The sequence below is a fragment of the Diaporthe amygdali genome, assembly GCF_026229845.1.
Source record: "Diaporthe amygdali strain CAA958 chromosome Unknown NODE_16_length_960263_cov_65_539585, whole genome shotgun sequence".
Taxonomy (NCBI): Eukaryota; Fungi; Ascomycota; class Sordariomycetes; order Diaporthales; family Diaporthaceae; genus Diaporthe; species Diaporthe amygdali.
In genome coordinates this window covers 680161-702475 of record NW_026517036.1, presented here as the reverse complement: position 1 = coordinate 702475, position 22315 = coordinate 680161, and the positions used below count along the sequence as shown (strand labels likewise).

Here is a 22315-nt window from a genome sequence, read left to right as displayed (position 1 = left end):
TGCCGTCCAGGGCAAGCAATACTGCACCCCCTGGCTCACACCTTGGAAGCTATCCTGGCCCGCCTCGCCTCCTCCTCTCTCCTAGCCTCGCTCCGCGCAAGGAAGTCTTGCCTGTCCGCAAATGCCCCCTTTGCCCTGCCCGCAAGTGCCAGCTCGTCCTTGATGCCTTCCTTATCGACAAACCCGGCCCAGTCCATGCGCGACTTCTCGACCGTGTTGAGCTTCTTGGCCTTCTCCTGCCTCGCCTGTAGCCTCATCGCCATCCCCAGGTTCAGGTCCGCCCGCTGGTTCTGCTCCCCGATATTTACCACGGGCTCGAAGATCGAGCGGAAGGCCTTGCGCGGCATGCGCTTGTCTGGCTGGTCGGGCTCGGCATTTTCGGCGTTCTCGCCCTGTGAGGCGAGGTATAATCTTGCTTCGGCGGAATCGCGCTGGACGAGCTTCTCTTCGGTGTGGACCTTGCCGGCAAAGTTGTACGTCCGCTTGATCTTGATCATGTCACCGGGCTCGCCATCCTTGCCAGCAGCCGCCGGGGCGTTCGACAAGCTGGAATCCCTTGGAGCATCACCATCCTCTCCTTGTGAGCTCACTTGAAGTTGTTGTTTCGTAGGTACGACTGGCTCGGCTGTCATCGAAGCCCATAGTGCATCGACGTCAACAGTCACAGGGCCACTCGCTGCTTGGGTCTTGCGCTCGGCTTTTCTGTAAGGGGCTCTCAGTCAGTCGTTGATCTTGCGGGCCGGCATTGCAAAAGGTTGCAGGCAGACACAACACAGATTGGGAGCACTCACTCTACAGCGCGCATGCTCCGCGTCTTGATCAAGCCGCCCTGCCCACCTTCATCTTCGTCGCGTTGCGCCTGACGGCCCTTCTTCTGCTTTTTCTTGCCCCTCCCAATGATCGCCTCGTCGCCAGAGTTTTCAAACCCTGCATCTTCTGCATCATCGCCATCGCCAGCCTGCGTTGGTCTTTTCCGTTTCACAGCCGCCGATTTAGCAGCATCGCCGGATGCTTCGTCCTCGTCGTCAGAAGAAGCGTCCCCGTGCCCAGGTGCTTCATCTGGCGCAAAATCCGAGTCCTCGGACGAGGCATAATCTTCGTCGTCAATCGTAGGTTCATGCGACATTTTGAGGCTGGGTCAAAGTGCGAGTGGCAAGTCGAAGCCAGTCTTGCAATCGATTGTCAAGCGCGCACCGGATTACAGGCCGTTGGATTTACGCAAAACAAGTTACTTGATTCAGACCAGGTCTACAAAACCTTGTTATTTGACACCACCCCCGGGCTGCTCTCAGAACTTGACATTCTCAGCCCCTGAATCGACAACGATCACGACTCACCATCTAGAGAAAAATGGAAAAAAAAAAATATGCCTTATACATGCAACAGGCAGGATTCGCTGGTCGTCACCGACCCAACTACTAATTGCCCTCTCACAAGCTTGATTACAGGAGAGCGAACGGGATCCGATATTTTCTTGTGGATATGGTCGCATGTGCTGGGTTGACATCAGTCGCAGTATCATGAACCTGGATCGAGAAAGTCGAATCTGGCCCGTACGTGTTGACAGCTAGTCTGTACGCCGCTTCATGATGCAGGCTTCGGAAACGCTGCCCGAGACTTGGAGTAATGTCTCACCGGTTTCGTTTGGGCACGTCGTCTGGCAAATGCCCAGGAACGCCACTGGCAAACACTGACGACAATAGCCTTGTTCAGAACGCATTTTCGAACTGCCTAGATGGAGGATCCCCCCACGTTTGTGCGAGTTTGCTTCCACTCAAATCTTGGTCCAGAGCCTCTGTCAGATGCAAAGATGAATGTAAACCCAGTCAGCGGTTGCGTCCCCCCGAAAACGCCTTGCGCTACTTTAGGGGCACATATATTACTCTGCAAGTCATCTGTCGGTGACACAATCAGTCCTCGCTCCGGGCATGCGATATGCATGACATGATTGCGGTGTGAGAAACACTGCAACAATGCACTGCACGATGCTTTTGATGCTTGGCTGGCACGGCACTGAGAGTGGTGGGCCTCCTGCAGGTGTGCTATCATTCGCGCATCGAGCCGCTCTCGCTGCGTGTTGAGAATTTGCTCGGTGCTACCACAGATTGATGTGAACCTCATCGAATGGCTTGTTTCGACGAGGTCCTTGGAAATTCTGATCCAATAATCAGCTGTATTGATTGCTGTAGGGCTTCTGGGGAGTTGTGTAGTTCCTCTTTTGTATAAACGTATGGCTTGTTCGCGTCCCCCTTCAGCTCGGATGAACTTCATTGTAAGGAAAAGAGAATTGAAAGACTGGAATTTGTAAGTGAGCTTGAGCTTCTGATGAGCCGTGTCTGATTTGTGACTGAACTCCACAAGGGCTGGGACAAGAACTGCAAATCATGGTTGAGAATTTGAACGGCAAGAGTGACGGGGAAAGGCCTTGGGAAAGGCTTTCTAATACTCCTGAACTTGACACCTGGGAGGCCGATGCGATTCCTAGTTCATTCGGTATGAATTGGCAAGGGGCTGATGAGGGATCATCTCCTGGCGTCTGGAATACTGGCGCTTCCGGTCATGATCTCTCTGAGCCCAGCTGTATCAACCCACAGCGGCTCATCGCGGGGGCAGCGGGAACGGACAATCCTCCCCAAGTTGTTCTAGGTCGGCAAGTTGCAGGACTCGGCTTAGCTGGCGGTGATCAGGTAGCGCTTCAAACTCCTTAGAGCAAGCTACCCACCTGTCAGAGCGAGACCGTCTTGCCTCGCCCTTCCCAAGATCACACTTCGGTGGCTGGGGAGTCATTGCTTCCGCTCCAATACCCCGAAAGCCAGCCATCCGCAACCGACGAAGACGATTCCATCTTCTCCTCTACTGACGCTGACGGCTCCGTGGAACGGAAGTTCAAGTTGTTGCCCATGCCGAAGTTGGGGAAACATGAATTCGCCATTGGCAACCGATTCTACTGCCCTTGGTCGGTTTGGAAGCCTCATGAAGAAATCTGCTTCGAATCATTCGACACAGCGGATGCCAGAAGGTGAGTCTGACATCGAACATCAAAAATTGAATCAAATGAACTGACAAAGCCTAGACGGCACCTAGAAGAAGAACACGTGAAGCCAGTCATTTGCCTCCTTTGTCTGAAGAGGATGGCTAGATCGCGAGATATGAAAAGACACATTGAATCTCATGCGATGGATCGTTCGCGTCTTCCATGTCCCAGCTGTTCTCGACAGTTCACGCGAGCGGACAATCTTCGTCGACACCAGAAAAGGGAACATAAGCAAGTCAATTGAACTGCAAAGATTTCAGGGATAGTCGTTGAAGAGAGCAGCAGAATAACAGTGATTGCTGATATTCAGAATAATTTCCATAAATTGAAAAGATCGTTGAATTATGCAAATCTGAGCCAGACTTTTCGAGCATTCTCAGGTACGGATGTGTACACGCAACGTGAATACTGCCTGATTTGCAGTCTGTATGGAGGGGAAAGCGTCAAACTCTAATCAACAACCAAAAACAAGTGCTAAATTCTAGGGAATTCAATAACGCCTCAAATCTGGACGCCGCCATCATAATCGTACTCAGACTCAAGATCCTCATTCTCCTCGTCCCGCTGGTCATCCTCTGAGTCGAAAGCGCCATCATCCACCGACTGAGTAATTCCAGTCAAAGAGTCGGGATGGGCAAATCCAATGGCCTGCTGTTGATCAATCACCAGAACAACCTCTCTGCCAATGTCATGGTTGACACTGATGAGAACATCGCGCTGCTCGGCCCATCCCGGCGCTGCCTGGCCAAGAGGCTGGAGGACCACTCCCCAGTTCGGCCACACCCTCTCGTGGGAGTCGGGCTCCACGCATGCTGCCGGGTGATGGCGAAAATAGAGCTTGCAGCACATGCAAGCAGGCTTGCTGGTAGCAATGTAGCGATCCCTCCCCACAAATACCAGTTTGTTGTCGTAGAAGTGGTGAAGCATTTGGATCTCTGCATGCACACTGGGTGCTTTTCGGTCCGGGCTGTGAAATTTCAACAGTTTGTCCTCAAGTTTCGTCTGTTGACTCATGTGAGATAGGTAGCTGAGCGAGCTTGTGAAGCGAGCGTCTTTGTTCCCGAGCCGGAAGATCCTCGTCAATACGCCACGCAGGTTGGTGTGGGCATCGGCCTGAAGCAGCGGCACTGAGGGCGGGACGGGTACAGCGGAGACCTCATACACGTCTAGTAGTCCGTCCAAACGAGGCCCATCATCCAGAAGCTGCTTGACCGAACGTATGTATGCTGCCAGGCGCCCGATGATGTGCCGGACTCGAGATAATGCAGTAGATATGTCCCCACCATGGATTGCATTGTGGGTTCTATGTCCGAGCCTCTCAATCTCAAGCATTTCCGGGTCAGTTCGAACCTTATAAGCAGTCTGGCAAATGCGATATATCTCACGCTGCCCCAATTTTGTGGACTTAAATTGAAGCAGCCACTTAATTAGGGGGGCACCTACATTCTCGTCAGTAAACCCGAAGATACATTTCAGTTTGAGAATGGGTTCTCACTCCGGTCATCAGTCGAGTGTACCAAAAGATGATCTCGGCACCTCTGGGCATTATTGACCAGACTATGTGCCTGTTTCCGCACTCTTCTGTGGGAAAATTGAACACACTTTCTGATCAGGTCGTCTTCAGCTTTTGCCCTATCGTCCCGACGGAATTTAAACGACTTGACATCCTCCAGCACCGAGCTCAAAAATCCAAGAGCCTCGTCAGACGGGCCTTGATTATATGAGATCCAAAAGACGTTACAATGAGGGAGATCTTGGACTGCGATCGACGCAGTACTGTCGCCTCCTTTTAGATTATCACACAGGAACGCGAGATTCTTGAGAAATCGTCTTCGTATGGCAACCAAGCTGGAGGGATCGAATACGGTGGCTACATGAGGTCCACGGACGTTTTCCAAGAGACATAGAAGATATAGAGCTTCATAGAAGCGGTAGATGAGCCGCTCAAAAGGATTGAGGCGTGGGGTCAAAGCCATGGCTGATGTTTTCAAAGAGCTGTGATGAATTTTGAAAGATTTCCTGGAAACTGTCCTGACAGCATCTCTAGAAAGAGGGAGGCGTTGAAACGGCGATTTATATACACTGATCAATTTCTCTCAATGGTTGTCTGTCAACTCACACGAGGTGGAGGAGGGCCTCCCGCATGATGTTGTCCAACCCGGATGAGCTGGGACGTTTCCCAATTCTATTTGCATGATGCATGTCGTCAAGTAGTAGGTCATGAAGGTAAGATACTCAACCAGTAAGACGCCGAAGTTAGCATCGTTGTACCACCTGCCCGGTCGGTTCCTCGTGCGGGAGGCCCACCAGCGTACTACCGACCTCATTGACCAGGCAGATGTGAACCGAACCCACCTGGCCACTTTTGCCCCCGAACTCAAATCCAGTAAATATGAAAGAATCGAGTGCTTGATTTTGCCAAATTCATATAGTGCAATTAAAGTTTCAAATTGAAATACATAGGATGCGCAAGCGAACTGGTTAGCGAGGAGAGAATGGCTGCAGAAGGTATAAGTCACTTAAATATGGAGCACTGCCCGAGTAGATAATTCCCAAGATCGTTAAAATGAACCAAAAATTTAAATTTTTCTTCTCAGTCACCTCAAAGTTTTCTCCATCTTCTGCTGGCTACACCACTCCGAAGCACAATAATCAGAGCCAACGACACCATTTATATGAGTCTGAAATGGAGATGCAATCCCAACAAGCATTTCTCCGCAGGCATGACTTGATTATACATGGCTTCGTAGATATTCGAGGGTACAGTAGTCTGGCAGATGACCTCGAATGTATCAAAAGCGCCGTAGAGTACCACAGCCCCGTGGCAACTCTGATGTTGTGACGCCGGAGCCGAAGAGCATGCAGACGTGGCTGGCCCAGTGGTGATTCACCAAACGAAATTTGGCTCGTGGATCCACTACTCAGAATGCTTTGTGTTTATGAGGGAGGCAAGATCCCTGAAGTCCAACCACCATCAAAGGAACTGGTTCGTGTCGAGTTCAGGTGAGCTGGTGAGTTTATCTGCTTCTACAATCAAGGGTGCTCGGCCTGAGGAATACCCACATCAAGAACTGTTAGCAAGGTTAGGAGAATCGACAGGCACTTTTGATCTCCACATGGTGTGTTGATAGAATAAATTTTATTCTTGAGTAAGCGCGCCTTGCCCAGGACCTGAGGAGCCGCCCTCTGCCCTGGCAGTGCAGTACATGGTTATCGTTCTGCGAAGACACACTCTGTTAGTCGACCAAGAAACCATCTACTAGACTATAGTCAAAGACACTGAGTTGTCAAAGCCAGTACAGTTTCAGTCTAGTGTCGAGTACTCGGTGCACATAGAGCATAATTATCCCAACAATGCCACATCTAGAATACGACCGGCACCTTTTCATCGCCCGTAAGCAATTTCCAGATGCCGATATTAAGCGACAGACGTGTTTAATATTCAATAAATATATACATAGACATTTGGCTATGATACAAGCGAGAGTTCGGGGTATCTTAACAGCAGAAAATGAGGCCGAAGTCAACGACCGTGTCCAGCATGCTTTACTTCCACGCTACTACCAACTTTGAGTACCAAGGGAATAACAAGCTCAGCAAGAAGCTCTTGTCAACCATTCAAGGTAACGACGCCGCCAGAAATACTCATATCGATCGTGTGCAAGCATCGCAGCGAGTTAGGGTTGGGAGCCGGACAGTTGGCATGGAAGAGCAGGGTGTTCCCCTGCGGCGTAGCCGTGGCTCCGCCGGGGGACTGGAGGCCGTAGGCGCCGGATGCCAGGAGCTGGCCTTTTCGCTGGTACGGGCCGGCGATGCTGCTGGACGTGGCGTACTTCACGTCATACTTCGGGTCCGTGAAGCAGTGGCTGGAATAAAATAGGACGTAAGTCCCGTCAGGGGTGCCGATGATCTGCGGAGCCTCAACTAGCGGGCCGTCGTCATCGATCCGGTCCAGGATTTGGACCGGCCCTCCGACAGGGGTCGTCCAGTCATTCACGTTCATTTCTTGGAGCATAATGGGCGTGGTGTGGATGGGGGCGACCCCGTTGTTACAGTCACCGCCATTGCCGACGCTGTTACCGTCCCTAGGCGCGTACTGTCAGCCGCTGCTGTCTTGTCATAGATGGTGAGCTGACTTACTCTTTGTAGACGATATAACGCTTGTTGTTCCATTGGTCGTAGAACGACGAAGAGTCGATAGCACCTCCAGTACTTGCGATGTCGGGACAAATTGCAGGACCACCCTGCGGCGTGTAGGGACCCTCAATTTTGTTTGACGTGGCGACACCAACACAATGGAAAGGCTGGTTGCTCGCCAGTGCACCCGAGTAGGTCATGATATACTTATGATCTTCCTCGGGGGGCATCCGTTTGACATCGGGTGCCCAGTTGTTCGATCCCGTAGTCCAGGAGCCACTGTTCGGCAGAGCATCATGGTCGAGAACAGTCCATGGCCCATCTGGTGTGTCCGCCACGGCCACTTGAATGTTGTAGCCGTTACCATTAGTGGCAAATGCATACCACTTTCCGCCATCAGATGGCCATGCCTTCATAGTAATGTTAGACGATATATGAGGTGCTCGACAAAATTTCACACTCACTTGTTCCAATGAAGGGTCAGGGAAGTCATAAGTCTCCCCGTTAAAAGCTGCAGTTATGGCTCTCTTGTCGTGGAAACTGCCCTTGGGCGAGATGGGAGAAGCAGAGACATGTTGCAGCAGTGAGGCCAGGAGGCCCAAGGCTGCGAGGCCACGGAAGGTCTGCATAGCAAGGGGAAGTGATGGCTGCCGAAGCGGGACGCAGCGGAAGTAAAGGAATGAGTAAGACCTTAAGAGAAGGAGGGCCACAAACTAAGGGTGTGCTATGGATCGAGCCTAATCAACCAGACTTTTTGGTCATGTCTTGATGATCCAGACATCCGTCGAGGATGTCAGAGGAGGACGGCATGGCGCCTTTTGTAGCACAGCGTCCTCCGCCATTCTACCAACCAACTTTGGTCTCGTGAGCCTGTCGTTACTTCCTCAATGACGGCATACTTGGGCAGGCAGTCCTCCTCCATTGCCGATCCGACTCTTGTCAGTCAGCCTGCAGGAGGTGGTAGTGATGGCATCGCCCCAGTCCACTGGACCAACGTTCCCAAGCGTACTTGGCCCGATCTGCGCGTGTCCCGGTGCGACTGCCATCAACAACAAGGCCAATGCGGCCAATAAGACGACCTTGAGCACGAGGGTAGGGCCGTAGCCTGCTTGTAGGAGTGGAAGAAGGTCTGGCGGTGGGCCGGCATCCAAGGAAGCCGGCTTGCTGTCAAGTGCAAGAGGATGTCCCTTTGTCGCTCGGCACAAGTCCGCAAAGACTGCAGGGCTAAATTGCCTCGCAGAGTCGCGTGGCAGGAATCTGCTAGTCTCGTGGCTCTGCGCTTGAAGAGTCGTTAGAGTAGGATTCGCAGGGCTGAGTAGTGTAGCTGCGGTGGACCTGAGTGATGTGTTGTTGGTTGCTAAAATCCGCTCCCAGCTCTCTCCAATCATGGATTCCCAAGAGCAGTAGCTCCCAACTGTCGACCTCGGTCAAGCGGCCGCTGATGTCGTTGGACGACCAGTTCCCCACGCCCTGGCCTCGATAATCTGACTGCCTGGCAGAGCGCATCAAAGTTGGCTGAGCTGACAGCGCCAGGAATCCCCCAAGGCATCCGGCACTGGTCTGACTTGGACTGGGATGTGGTGCTATGTCCGCAGAAGCAAGCATCTTGCCCAGTCCGGCGACTAGACGAGGTCCGGCGTGGTGGCAGGATGCACAAGGGCGCCTCTCCCGATGACTGCCGCAAAAGGCACATGGCGCGCTATGACTTGTCGGATCGCTTTTCAAAAGGTCGAATCATAGGCCATGCCATGCGTCGTGCTTGGGCTCGCAAGCCTGCACCTTCTGCGCGATGCGTCAGAGTGCGGATGCGACGCTGAGTATGTGTCGTGAGGACCCAGGTGACTGTGCTGCCGCCCTCTCTGCAGAGTCTCTTGCCATGTCGTCGAGTCCGGGCTCCCATCCGATGACCTATGCCAAGGTTGGCGAGCAGCAAAACTCCCGATGGCGCTCTGCCTTGCCGGTATTGGGTAGTTGTCTTAGAGCCTAAGCACATGCAGTGGGCCCTTGCCGTGCCGTGCTTGTGTATTCCCGGTCGCCGGCCGCCTGTGTTGCAATATTCCCGGTACAACGTCGCATGCAGCACAAAACACATGTTCTCGCTTCCAGATGTTTCCTCACATTAAATGAATCTTGGATCTTGACCGCTGACCCGGGAGACGGGGTGGCCCCCGCTTGTACATCAACACGTCGATCATTCGGCTTACTCACAATTAGGATGAACCTAGACATCATTTAAGCTTATGCAGTCGAACTTATAACTCAGGACTCGCTCGAGCCACTCAGGATGGGTAAAGACCACTACGATCGGCTAACATGGCCCAAGATGTGGGGCCTTACGTGCTGCCGGCGTCCTTGACCTTGACTCTGCCCGTCGAACACCTCCCCTACTCAGGTTCTGGGGAACTGCCCTCGTGCCCTTCTCTATGCTGTGTGCCCTTGACTCTTGCCATGTCAGCGCTCTACCCCAACCTGTCAAGTTTTTTTCGACCCCAAGGCTGCCAATAAGAGACTGACATATTGAGTGCCGATCACTTTAAGCCACTCATGATGGGGGATCATCCTCGTGACGTCCTCTTTCGACAGTTGGGTAGCATTCGAGAGAGACATCGCTCCCTATCGAGTTGACTCGAGCATCTTTATACTGGTCATTTGTTCAGCCACCGTGGCAACGAGTCGAGCGGATAGGCACGGCACTCTGCAGAAGCACACCGACGTCTGTACATGTCCTTAAGCCACTCGCAGAGGGTGGTTGATATGACCAAGTTCCTGCCCGATGTGGGCGGCGCCATCTGCCACATCTGCCAGTCATCCAGTCCCGCAGCACATCAATAACCACGGCAACCCTCATGACGGAGGAAAACCGAAAGAGCGTGACCTTGATTTGGTTGTCATAACGCTTTCAATATGAGTGCCGGGTCACATGGACCGGCGACTTTTCCGGGTTGTGGGTTGGCATCCAAATCCTTGAACCATGACTATCCGCTACTGAATATGTTCATGGTCGCTTACAATAGTCATTGCGGAGATCAGGAGATGTTTGCATCTCTATTGGCGCTGATGGCACCTGCGGTCATCTTCTCCTCCCGCAGGCCAGATATGACTGCTCCCATAGACCAGTCCTCAATGAGAACTGCCTAGCATCTCAGCCATATTTCCAGCATAGATCCCGAGACAACGCCGACGTGTAATCATGGTGACCAGGAGTCTGTGTTTGGGACAGCATGTGGGACTGTTGAGGTTTGCGGAGGTAGAGGTGTTATAGTAAGGTAAGGCTCTGGTTTAATCCATACCAAATGTCAGTCCAATTAGATCCTTGATAAGGCTGAGTAAGGATTTGAGTACGTAGATAGATCTAGGTTAAAGCAGGTAAACAGCCTAAATGGATCTCAAGCATGGCAATTTTAAGATCTACAAGAGTGTACACTCAAGATCTGATCTAATTTACTATACATCAGGGCAAGCGATTTAGATTAATTTGTGTAAAGTTAAATTGATTACGACCGAAACGAAGGATCAGCTATAGTCTTATCCCATATATTGTCATGTAAGTTGGAAGAGTATATAATCTGGCGAGCAATTCTGCCCCAGAGTAATGACAGCTAAACTTGGGGATTTGCTCAATAGCTTTTCCAGGGAAGAAGACAAGGATCATGACAATTAAGACTTCTAGCGACTTCACGTGACTGACATATATATGTAAGATGGCAATAGGAAACTCAAATGGAGACGAGCGGGTGGGGAGTGTCTCAGATCGGGAGACCTAGCTTAGAAGGTGTCAGCACGGTGTTGGGCGGACTAGAATGAATAATAGTTGGTTCTCACAGAGCAGCTGGTGAGCATCGAAATACAGACATCGTTGTTAAGAAAGCTTGCCTAGTTGAAAAGATGCGGTGGCACTGATTGACAGCGACTGTATCTGAAAGTCAATATTTAGAAATCTGACTGCTTCGAAAAAGGATCGCCTCGTTCAGACGTTGCACGATCTGAAAGCAGATGATCTCAACCCATGCTCTGATGTAGATGCTCAAGCAAGCAAACTTGACTTCACCATCATTTTGCAACACACAAGAAATGGAATTTTCTATTGAAGGATTCGGTTACTGTTCGATTATAGGATGATCGGTCTACTTCTACAAAGGTAGTGGTTCCGGCAGTGTTTTACAGGCTTAGGGCTCGATCCTTGCACTCTCTTCCAGGATGCTGTTTTGGGGCAGCGCCGTCTCTATCTTCTCCTGAGTCTCAGAATTGTCCTTGTTGACGTCCTACTTTCCAATTACCCACTCTTCGACGTCAAGAGGCTTCAAGGCAGGAAACGAAGCGCTCAAACGGCCACCCATTGACATGAGTCCCGCGAGCGATGCTTCAACATCAGCAAGAGTTGCCTCTGCTAGGCCTCCCTTGCTCGTCTGCTCCTCGACATACTGGTAATCGGCAAGGAAGCTGCCATGTTCCGCGGCAGGGAGAGGCCGGGTTCGCTCCAGGTCGATGGACGCGAGCGCTGACGCGGGGCGAACCTAGAGCCCGTCAGGCCCACGGTAGTTCTGGTAGGCGACGAGGTTGTTCCGGCGCACGACGATGACGTTTGTGGCTGCGGTGGAGTTGTCAATGAAATCGGCTGCGGCAAGTATTCCATCCTGCAAGAATTCTTAGCAATTTAGATCATGCTTGGGGCAACGATGGAAACTTGCATAGGTCTCGTAGTGAACCTTCCGAGGCGTCAATCTCAGGGGTATGTTGGCTGACTGAGCCTCGGGAAGCCTCTTATAATACCGCACCATGGTACCCAGAAGACTCAAACATTCGGGAACAGCCATGAGAGCGACCAATGTACGATAACCCCCATCGTGGAACGCTGAGATCAAAGAGCCGAAGGCATCAGGATGGCGGCATGCAGACTCGATGAGTACATCGACCTTCCGGTTGATGGCCCATTTGGTAGCGTGATCGAGCCATTTGCGGGCATCTGTGTTCGTGGCGGAGGATGCTAAATGGGGAGCAGTTTTGATGATCGTCGTGTATTCAGGATCTATTTCCACATTTAGCATCTTTAACACTGGCTTATGATTCAAGATCTGATGATGACAATGTATTCGTTGAGCTTACGATAGGTTTTGAAAACATCGGGGATGAAGTGTGCTGGTTGACGAGCTTTCAGTGCGCCGAACAGGTCACCAGCTAGACGAGTCTTTCCGGCTCCTGTCTGCCCCACGACGAAGATGACAACTGGTTGAACTCCATCATTTAAATGGCCGACGTCCTTGAGGTGCGCGAGCTTTTCTTGGACAATGAGCTGGTCAAAAATCTTCTGATTGATGCGGTCATCGAGTATGTAATTCTTTGCCTCTAAAGGCGTGGATGCAAAGTCCTTGATATTTGTAGCCATGATTATCGAAAAGGAGGATTGAAAGGGATAGTGGCTGCTCGGAATTAGCAATATGGAAGCGTGACGAATATCAATGTTGGAGGAAAATTCTGTGGACAAGGAGAAGCACTGAACTACAAAAACAACAGCCAGCAAGGGGCCCAAGAGCAGGTCAAGTGGCAATTGGCGACTGCCCGTAGAGAGGCCGAATGTGTGTTGCGCTTGCACTGGTAGGTTCGTCGTTGCCGTTTAGGTGCCTCGGATGAATATGATTACAATCATCATTTCTCAACACAGCTCTACCAGGAGACGTTGTTATATCTATATATTCGTCTTGTGTATTTGTTAGAATGGAATGATCAAGTGATCCAGCTCAGGAAGATTTGAGAAGAATAGGACCGAAGTGAGACATCTACTTGTATATGGCAGGTGAAATGTGTCGAACTCCCCATGAGATGCCGGCACCCGTGGCCGCTTTATCAAACAGGACAAGGCTACCCTCAGCGACTTGGACACTCAAGACAGCATTCCCGAGTGAGGAGAACACTTCTGACTAAGCTTTCATTTTGTTCATTGGGCTTGAAAGTTCTCTGTGACTTTGCATCTTCCAAATCCTCGTAGGGCAACGAGCGTGCCTCTGGCAGCAGGGGAGCTTTATCAGACAGCGATGCTGTATAAGACAATTTATGCCGGATAGTCCTCTTCACTCCCTACTCCTTGAAAAAGGCAAAACCCTCTCTGTACGCTCGTCCAAAGGCACACCATTCTCGCCTCGCCGTTTACTATGACAGCTTGGCCTTCTTGACTCAATCGAATACGGTATCATTGGCAATGGCAGCAGCTGTTGTCGCAGCTTGAAAGCCAAAGGGCGGATCAACCACTCCTACACCAGTTCAAATGAGACGTTTACTGAACACTAAATTTCGGCTGTTAAATTTCTCAGTTGAATTAGATTCAGAGAGTGATGGCTGTGCTTTACAAGCCATCTAATTCTTGTATACCCGCGCTCACGCGGTGTTGACAGATGTTAGGAATGGAAGTGACGTGAACCAAGGGGGCAATTATTCAAGGGCTGCCGCGCGACGAGAGCCCTCGGAAGAGGACTTAGAACCCGAAGCGTCAATAAGTCGTCCTCTTCAACCCTATTACTCTAACCTTCGAACACGAGAGTGGGTTGAGATAGGGTCGGGTGCATTGTCTATCGATATATCAGACAACCTTACAAACTCTACGGCCGCATACGAAGTAAACAGATTGCACTTGTAGAACATGACTAGATGCCATGGTTACCAATACTTCAAGGAACTTCAATATTAAGGTTATTTTCACAGACAGGCCACGCCTTCAAACACAGCGACTGCAGCCTCAAGGGCCCCTTTTGGGCAGCCCAATTGGGGCCTGGGCGAGGTGGCGGCATAGGCGTGGAATGTTCTGGCAGATTTTAATATATGAGGACAAGAATAAGAACGACTGTAGACAACGGTTTCGTGGTGTAGCGGTTATCACGTGACATTCACATCAAGGTGGATTAAAACTCCTGTAACTCGTTTACAGTGGTCTGTCAAGGTCGCCGGTTCGATCCCGGCCGAAATCAATTTTAGTTTTTTTTTGTTATGCCTTCTTATTACTGTTAAATCTACTCTATATTTAATAAAATTGCCATTATACGGAGTTATAAGGACTTGAAACAAACAAACAATATGTTCTTTAATGTAGAAAAGACAATAAAAATTTAATTTTATAACCTTTGGCCTTAAATAAACCAGAGGTTTTGTTAGGAAAAGAGGTGGTGCAATTTGGATACACGAATTTACCTGGGTAGGAAAGAGTCATGTGTAGTACTAGGACATCCAGTTCTTAGGCGTCATGACCCAAAGGTATGATCTGGAATGAAAGGCTTGCTCCAGCCACATCCCATCCGGCGAACTCATGATAACGCATCCCTTGTACATTGCTACATAGGGAAGAATGCTGCCATCCACAGCTATACATAATGATCAAGAGAAACTTGTGACTTTTGCGAGCTCGAAGCTCCTCTCACCTAGGATTGGCACTGAACTCACATAGCCTCGCATTCGCAGCAACTAAACTCCCGAGGCAAGTGCGGCTTTAGCATAGATCTCATCTGGACCGTCAACCGCGGTGGGACCAAATTGACCGACAGTCGCAAAAGTCTAGCAAAGGAAATATTAGCCATCGCCCCCGTCACACACGATGGAAGTGGCTCTGGAAAAGATCAATCTCGCTCGCAATCGTTTGCTGACTTCATAATGTTTTAGCAGATCTCCCGAGACAATCTATTCTCGAGCGAGTCACCAATGCCTAGGTGCACGTTTGATTGTTGAAAAGAACTCGAAACTATTGCTATCTTTGACCGAGCGAACTAGTACCATAGGCGATCACTCACAGCGTTTCGTAGGATCTGTACTATGGTACTTGCCCTGCAGCCCATCGGCATGCATCTTGAAAGGTGTTTAAGATGTCGTCTCGGCTTCTGATTCTGTCCATGTCGGGCGGTCTTGAAGGAATCCGCCTGAGGCGCTACAGGTGACAATCGGCAGGAAAGCTAGGATTCAGGTAAGCCTGATCTCTATGTTGAGTCTGGATACAATTGGTATTGATTGTTGATCGGTAGAAGAGTGAATGACGGGGGAGATAAATTGAACGAATTCCGCATACAAAGGAGAACTTTTGCGCAGCAAGTAGGACATGGGTATAGCAGATCCCTCACGCGAAGACCTGCGATTTATGGTACGAAGCCCAAATAAACGGTCCCGTCCTATTTCCCATTACTCCTTGTCGACATTAGTTGAGCCATATGTAGGCAGCATGTCCCGTCTAAAACCCCCACAACTTTCCTTCCATGTACAGCCTCGAATAGCACATAGCCAGGCTCGGAAGGTGTCAATCAGACTATTGTCACATCTGAATACTTTTGCAAAGCAAGTGTAGCACAGCATTGATGGTAGGGCAAGACCAGGACTTTCCCACATGTACCAAATAAGCCCGTCTCATCAGAAAGACTTGAGATAATGGAGAACCAAGATGACCATATCATCCAGGTCCAGCTTGCAGATATCCCTAACGGCCGAGTACGGAGTGAATGGCACACATGTTCTGTGGGACAAGCTTTCCACGATACTGTCTCGTGCCTCATCTTCACTAGTTCCGCATAGGTTGGGATCTGCCATACGGCAATAAGACGGGCATGAAAGCCGATCGCCTGGGCTGGGCATCGGCAGTGGGCCTTTTTTGCGGGGGCGCGGCCGCCGCGTGGAGTCCCGAGACACCCGGTCGCCGGTTGCGGCTCGGAGGCTCATCAGTGGGCATTTCTCGGATTGGGGCCATCCTTGCCACGAGACCCTCCCTGGGCGATCGTTGGGCGAGACGTGCCTCCTCGGCACTCGCGCGTCCTTTTCTGAAGGGGAAAGATCCCTTCCTCCTCCCGGGTGAGAGGAAGTGTTGTTAATTTTTAGAGCGGACGAGGTTTTGCTAAATAGTTGACGGCCCTCTTTTCGACATGCTATTTCTCACTCACTTGTTTTAGCCTCAATTTTTATCTCTAGACATCGATAAGTCTGCGGTTGATCCTGACCTCAGAATTACGTAGACAATTTTCATCAACAACTTTTCGTGGGCTCGTTTGCCACGACTGTGCAGATACACAATAAGTAATAAAGACAACAAGAGCTAGAGGTGTGGAATCTCGTTGGTCGCATCTGACTATTACGCATCAGTCTTCCAATAAAGACACCAAGTCTCCCCAGAAGATGGTTAACAGAGCAGCTGCCAAGCTCCGAGCACAGCTCGCAGACAAAGACAACATCATCGTCTGCCCCGGAGTACAAGATGGCCTGTCGGCACGCGTATGCCTCGACGAAGGCTTCCAGAACCTCTACATGGTGAGCTTTCCGGCCTCGAACCTGACCCATACCATACAATTCACTAACAACCCCCTTCAGACCGGCGCAGGCACGGCCATGAGCGTCCTAGGGATGCCAGACTTAGGTCTGACGACCGTCGACGACATGACCAGGAACGCAGGCATGATCGCAGGGCTCGACAGGACAGTGCCCGTAATCGCGGACGCTGACACGGGCTTCGGCGGCCCGTTGATGGTCGCGCGGACGGTGGAGAAGTACGTGGCGGCGGGCGTGGCGGGTCTGCACATCGAGGACCAGGTGGCGACGAAGCGGTGCGGGCACCTGTTGGGCAAGGAGCTGGTCGATCTGGCGACGTATGTGGCACGCATCCGGGCCGCGGCCGCGGCGCGCGAGGCGCTCGGCGACGACATCGTCATCATCGCCCGCACCGACGCGCTGCAGTCCCTCGGCTTCGATGCCGCCATCGAGCGGCTCAGGGCGGCGGTCGAGGCCGGCGCGGATGTTGCCTTCCTGGAGGGCATGACCAGCAAGGAGCAGATGGCTGCGTGCGTGGAGGCGATGGCGCCCACGCCTTGTTTCTTGAACATGGTCGTTGGAGGTGTCACTCCCTTGGTGGACAGGAATGAGGCGAAAAGGATGGGTTACAGAATCGTGATATGGCCGATTTTCTCCATGACGGCTGCGCTGCTGGCGTACCGGGAGGCTGCGAAGGAGCTTAAAGAGTTGGGGATGAACAAGGAGAAGAGGAACGAGAAAGGTGAGCTTCTAGGTGGTGTTAGAGAATGTTTTGAAATATGTGGCTTGACCAAGTATTCTGAATTCGACAAGGCAATGGGAGGTCAGGCCTTCTCGAAGGGTGTGTAGTGGACGACACGCCCCTCTCATGCTGGATCCACCACATGAGGTTAGAGAAGGAAGCCTCCAATCGAGAGCCATTTTCTGCGGAAGGAGTCTCACCTTTTTATCTGACCGACTGCGAAGGACTCCTCAGACATAGCGTTTAGCAGTGCAAAGTTTCTGTCGGCAAGACCCAGTAAAGAATGTTCAAATTGCGGTTGTCACATCAAGGCAAAACACGAGTAACTCGAAACTGTACGTGATGGTCGCCTTAGTGACGATGTATTTGATGCTCGTATGTCGAGCTTCTCGAGCATACCTAACCCAATTGCTTGAGTGAATACTGCTTTCCAGGAGCGGTGTCGCAAGTCCCGTCCCACTAAGTCGGCCAAATGTGGTAACCCAGTGAGTAGACAGTCTAATTCAACACACCTCGGGGGATTGCGCCTGAAGGATTGATGAAGGCCAACCCCCTCAATTGTGTCACTGGGCTGATACCCGATCGATCTCAATCTCTGGTCTGCTGTCCGACAGCGAATCCAGTGGTTCCGTATGCCCTTAATTCCCTTATCCACTCCATAACGCAACCTTGTGCCCGTGTGCCAATCTCGAGGACCATAAAAGGAAAAGACGGTCTTGTGACCAGGAAAGATGATCAGAAACCAGCTTCTCTACTGCTTGAAAAACCCAGAGTGCCTAACCTGCCACCCTCACGCCGAGGACTCCTGAGCACACTGTGCTGACGAAAGAAAAAAGCCCGTGAGAAAGGGACTGAAACAATTACAATCAAACATAACATCGAAACGCAGTATGCTGCGTAGCATCAACCAGAAAGCTGATTTCGAAAGAAAAGAGGCCTAAGTAATGAGGCCAATGGTGTTTCTCTCCGATGAACTCCGAGACCAAATAGCAATGCGGCCTGAAATAAGACCAGGAAAGTGATGTCGTAGGATGCGTCGATGCATTTTTCGTCAGTCGTAAGTGTTCTGTAGCTGTCTTATGAAGTATGGGAAGGCACGCTTCTAGGTGTCACATCACCACTGCGACGTCGGACGAGATCTTGTTGCTGTTGTTGCTGGAGCTTTGTGGCACTCGCAATCATCCGCATCTTCTTGCGAACAGAGGCAAGCCGACCTGTGATCATGGTGATCACTGTTGTTTTTGTCAGTGAATGCATCGTCTTGGGGCTTGGGAATTATTACTCACACTTTTGGACAGCTTGTTGATCGTCCGTGTTGATGTCGGAGGCAAGATCCTCTTTTGTCACACGCTCCTCTTTGGTAGACCCGGAAATCCGCCTCTTAGGAAGATCTTCGTCATTATCTATCACGGCCTCCAGCATACGAACCGCTGTAACATAGGAGATCTCGCAGCCCGCAAGGTCTTCATTGGAGATTTCGTCGATCGCTGCCTTGCGGCTCATCTCCACGGCACGATCGTACATAAGCTTTTCAGCACTGATCCCAGGCGTAATAACCACACCGTCCACGGTCGATCCGCTCGTTGATGCGGGGTCCATCGGATGGTTGCTGGGATGGCTGGGGTGATCCTCTGGCAGTGTTTTCTGTGCATCGATGAGCTTTAATCGCACAACTTCGGCCTTTTCCAAGACTTCGTTGAATCGCGACCGGACCCACTGCACAGCCGAGTTGATTCTGGTAATGACGACTTGGATATTGTTGGGGTCTCGGGCGGATGCTGGACCACTTGAGGATTCCGCTCGTGTTCTCCTTGACCACCACAGACTGGCAATGTCCATTGACTTGGCAAGAAGAGATAGAGCCTTGACGTAAAGCACCAGGGCTTCTTCTGAAAGCGCCACCACCGCGTCTGTAGTAAGTATGTCATCATCCTCAGAAGAGGCCTGGTCTGCCGGTACACCACCAAGACCATGGTTCGTTGATGGCGTTAGTGGCACAAGCTGCTTATATTTCACCTCAGCAAAACCATAGACAACATCACTCCGTGTGGCGTAGTCCTCGATACACTGAGCAACCCGAGAGTCCTCATCGTAAGGCGCACTTTGCTTCCCATCGCCAATCAAGCCCACAGGAGCTGACGGTGTGGGATAAGCAGGAAACGCACTGTAAAGTTGAGGTGGAGAGGCGCCTTTACCAAGGCCGGGTGGATACTTGATACCGAGAAGTCGCAGACTTGCGTCTTGGATGGCTTTAGATATGAAGGACGTGGTAGAGCCGGGGCTTGCGCTCAGAGAAGACTGACGCTCATGAGTATTGGGCCGCTGTCTTCCCTGGGCGATCTGCATGGCTCGAGAAGGTGATGGTGCCACGGCACCAGTCGTAGAATCTGGGGCACCCTGCGTTGTTGTCCGCCGCACCATTTGTCCGGCCTTGGGTGAGAGCCCCTGTGCATGCACCATACGTCCATTGGCCGCCAGTTCATCGGCCAGAGCATTGACCGCGACCTGATTCTTGTCCACGAGTACATAATCACGCTCAAACGCAATCTCCTGACGAGCTTTCTCCTGCTCGTCGAAGGGAGTCTTTCCTCGACTTCGTGGAAGTTCTCTCGCAGCTCCTGCTGGTGCGGCATCGCGGGCGAGTTTAGTGGCTGATGCATTAGATAGAGCGCGTCGACGCGCTTCGTTTATGGCCGGTCTTGTCGGAGCGGAAGATGACGGCACGGGTTGGGGTCGCCGTATGCCGAGACCCTCTCCTGTGTCTTGTCGGGGGGAATAGCTGAGACGAGGGGAAGCAGGGCCGAACTTGTCTTCCGCTTCAGTGGGAGTACCGAGTGGTGACCGTCTATATGGCTTTTCGATCGGAGACGAAACGCCCTCGGCTCTTCCTTGGTCTTGATCTGTACCGTAGCGTCGTATCGACAGTCGTCGAGGAGCTGCCACCGGCTCATCTGTCTTGACGGTGGCCCTAGCATCCTGCAGCCTTCTCGGCTCGACTGGCTTGGGTATGTCATCCTCGACAAGCCCAGGTATTTCACTTACGACGACGGGATGTGAAAAGAAGTTCTCAAAAGAAATCCGCTCAACAGGATTCCTCTTGAGGAGTGCACGGATGAGAAGTTTCATGTCGGACGAAAGATTGCTTTCCCTTGGGAACTTGATCGAGTCGTTTGAAGCCTCTATCTTTCGTAATAGCTCGACATGGTTGCTTGCACGGAAGGGCGGCCTGCCCGCCGCCATCTCGTATAGAACTGTTCCGACGGACCACAGATCAGCCTTGGCATCATAGCGTTCGTAACGCAAGATCTCAGGGGCCATATAAAGCGGTGAACCGCAGAGCGTTTCGGCGAGCGATGTGGAGGGTAGCACGCGGGCGAATCCGAAGTCGGCGAGCTTCAGCATGGGCAGAGATCGCAGTCCAACCGCAGGTATGAGGCTGTCCTGGCTTGCACTGAGGATCTGTGGCACTTCTCTGTTGCTCTCTCGGAAATCGACGGATGGTAGAAGGAGCAGGTTCTGAGGTTTCACGTCTCGATGGACCAGATTCAGACTCCTCAAGAACTCGAGCGCACTCGCTAGCTGTTTGAGAAAATGACGGATGATGACCTCGTTCAGGCCAGCGTTGGGCGTGTTTGGGTATTTCCGCGCCATATCGTGGGTAGCTGGATTTGTTGAAAGCAGGTCCCTCTTCTTGATGAAAAGCGACAGGTCGCCGAGAAGGCAGTATTCCATCATCAGGTTGATGTGAGTTGGTGTCTCGACGCATTCGTGGAGGGCGACGATGTGAGGATGACGAAGCTTCTCGAGGATCTTGATCTCAGAGTAGAGGTTGTCCTTCACCTTGCCCTTGAGCTTCCCAAGTTCGACGGATTTGATAGCGACAGCGGCGCCGGAAGCCTAAGAGGAATAGGCAAGTTAGTCTTGACTCTTCTAACCGCCTTCGAGAGCCATGGGCAGCGCGCGAAGGACAAGACAGTAAGCGAGACCCAGCTGCACCGAACCAAGAAGTGCTGTCACTTTGGAATAGCTGACAGACACGGACACAGACTTCGACTGAGGGAGCGAGGTACTGACCTTGTGAGTACCAACGTAGACAGAGGCGAAGCTGCCCTTGCCGATCTTGGAACCAACGGCCCACTGGCTCATAGCATCGGACTGGGGCCGCGAGCGCCCAGAAGCGGAGGGTTGAGAAGCCATTTCTTCCTGAGGGAGTTGACGAGACAGGAAGATAGCTGTGTTGACGTAGAGCCCGTGGGCCTAAAGGGGTAGGGACTCGAGAGTAGCCGTGGTTGCCGTCATGTACACATGTAGGGGCTGGTATAGGTGTGAGTAGGATGGGCCGGTCCTGGTCTGTGAAGAATACCCAAGGCGGGCGTTAGCCAGGAAAAAGATGGATGAGAAAAAGACGAAAAGAAAAGAGAAAGGAAAGGCAAGGCAAGGCAAGACAAGCAGAGCGTTTGGATGATGCTGCTGCGAGGTCGATGGGTAGAGGAACGGCGGCAGGCAAGGATCCGATTCGATGTCGATGCAATGCAATGCTTCCGACGGAGAGGCGATGATGGGGTGGGCACGCACCGGGGGTCGAGGTGGAGTTGAATGTTGGCGCAGGACCAGGGCAGGTCGTGCGTGCAGCAAGACAGCAGGTACCTCCCTATGTGGAGTTGGAGAGGTGCAAGCTAACAGACAGGGGCCCTGGGCTGGGGCTGGGCTGAGCCGTGAGGGCCTTGCCGGATAAGGCAGCCTAGGCAGGCTGGGTAGGCTCGTAGGTAGGCACGTTGCGCTCGAGGCACGATACGGTGAGGGCGATGCCAAGGCACGCGCTCTGTCTTTTTATGTCCTCGAGACACAGACAGTCGAGACGAGAGCGTGGGGATGAAGTGGCGGGAGTGAGAATCGAAAACGGGGCGTCGACAAAGGGGACCCGATCGCAGCTGTGACAGCGTCCGGTGACTATCTGTACGCCTGGAGAAAGCGAAGGGGGGGTCTCGAGTTAGCAAAGGTGTGCGCAGCAACAAACGGAACGGCACTGGGAGAAGACGTCAGGATGTCGCGACATGGCGCAGAGATGGCACGTCTTACCCGCAAATCAATAGGAAGGAAATGGGCAGTAAGGTGTTTAGGCGATGTCTCCGAATACAAAT

At 51.8% G+C, this 22315-nt stretch overlaps 7 protein-coding genes across 7 annotated transcripts; 2 read left to right on the top strand and 5 right to left on the bottom strand.

Annotated features, from left to right (window-relative positions):
* Positions 1 to 35: 35 nt before the first annotated feature.
* Positions 36 to 1126, bottom strand: J7T55_007473 (uncharacterized protein; the record flags this gene model as incomplete). The annotated part of the gene is made up of 2 exons (XM_053144240.1): positions 36 to 702; positions 792 to 1126. 2 exons carry the CDS (start codon positions 1124 to 1126, stop codon positions 36 to 38), a joined length of 1002 nt encoding a protein of 333 aa, XP_052993163.1.
* Positions 1127 to 2384: 1258 nt separating this feature from the next.
* Positions 2385 to 3300, top strand: J7T55_007472 (uncharacterized protein; the record flags this gene model as incomplete). Its single annotated transcript, XM_053144239.1, has 3 exons — positions 2385 to 2646; positions 2761 to 3019; positions 3219 to 3300. 3 exons carry the CDS (start codon positions 2385 to 2387, stop codon positions 3298 to 3300), a joined length of 603 nt encoding a protein of 200 aa, XP_052993162.1.
* Positions 3301 to 3535: 235 nt separating this feature from the next.
* On the bottom strand, positions 3536 to 5010 carry J7T55_007471 (uncharacterized protein; the record flags this gene model as incomplete). The annotated part of the gene is made up of 2 exons (XM_053144236.1): positions 3536 to 4337; positions 4637 to 5010. 2 exons carry the CDS (start codon positions 5008 to 5010, stop codon positions 3536 to 3538), a joined length of 1176 nt encoding a protein of 391 aa, XP_052993161.1.
* A 1634-nt stretch (positions 5011 to 6644) lies between these two features.
* Positions 6645 to 8776, bottom strand: J7T55_007470 (uncharacterized protein; the record flags this gene model as incomplete). Its single annotated transcript, XM_053144235.1, has 5 exons — positions 6645 to 7119; positions 7175 to 7581; positions 7636 to 7794; positions 8071 to 8445; positions 8507 to 8776. The coding sequence occupies 5 exons, from the start codon at positions 8774 to 8776 to the stop codon at positions 6645 to 6647; spliced, it is 1686 nt and encodes a 561-aa protein (XP_052993160.1).
* Positions 8777 to 11337: 2561 nt separating this feature from the next.
* J7T55_007469 (uncharacterized protein) lies at positions 11338 to 12554 on the bottom strand (the record flags this gene model as incomplete). The annotated part of the gene is made up of 5 exons (XM_053144234.1): positions 11338 to 11403; positions 11449 to 11685; positions 11743 to 11805; positions 11878 to 12155; positions 12275 to 12554. The coding sequence occupies 5 exons, from the start codon at positions 12552 to 12554 to the stop codon at positions 11338 to 11340; spliced, it is 924 nt and encodes a 307-aa protein (XP_052993159.1).
* A 3011-nt stretch (positions 12555 to 15565) lies between these two features.
* On the top strand, positions 15566 to 17281 carry J7T55_007468 (uncharacterized protein; the record flags this gene model as incomplete). The annotated part of the gene is made up of 4 exons (XM_053144233.1): positions 15566 to 15625; positions 15700 to 15982; positions 16284 to 16435; positions 16496 to 17281. 4 exons carry the CDS (start codon positions 15566 to 15568, stop codon positions 17279 to 17281), a joined length of 1281 nt encoding a protein of 426 aa, XP_052993158.1.
* Positions 17282 to 18251: 970 nt separating this feature from the next.
* Positions 18252 to 21371, bottom strand: J7T55_007467 (uncharacterized protein; the record flags this gene model as incomplete). The annotated part of the gene is made up of 3 exons (XM_053144232.1): positions 18252 to 18406; positions 18461 to 21071; positions 21249 to 21371. 3 exons carry the CDS (start codon positions 21369 to 21371, stop codon positions 18252 to 18254), a joined length of 2889 nt encoding a protein of 962 aa, XP_052993157.1.
* Positions 21372 to 22315: the final 944 nt, after the last annotated feature.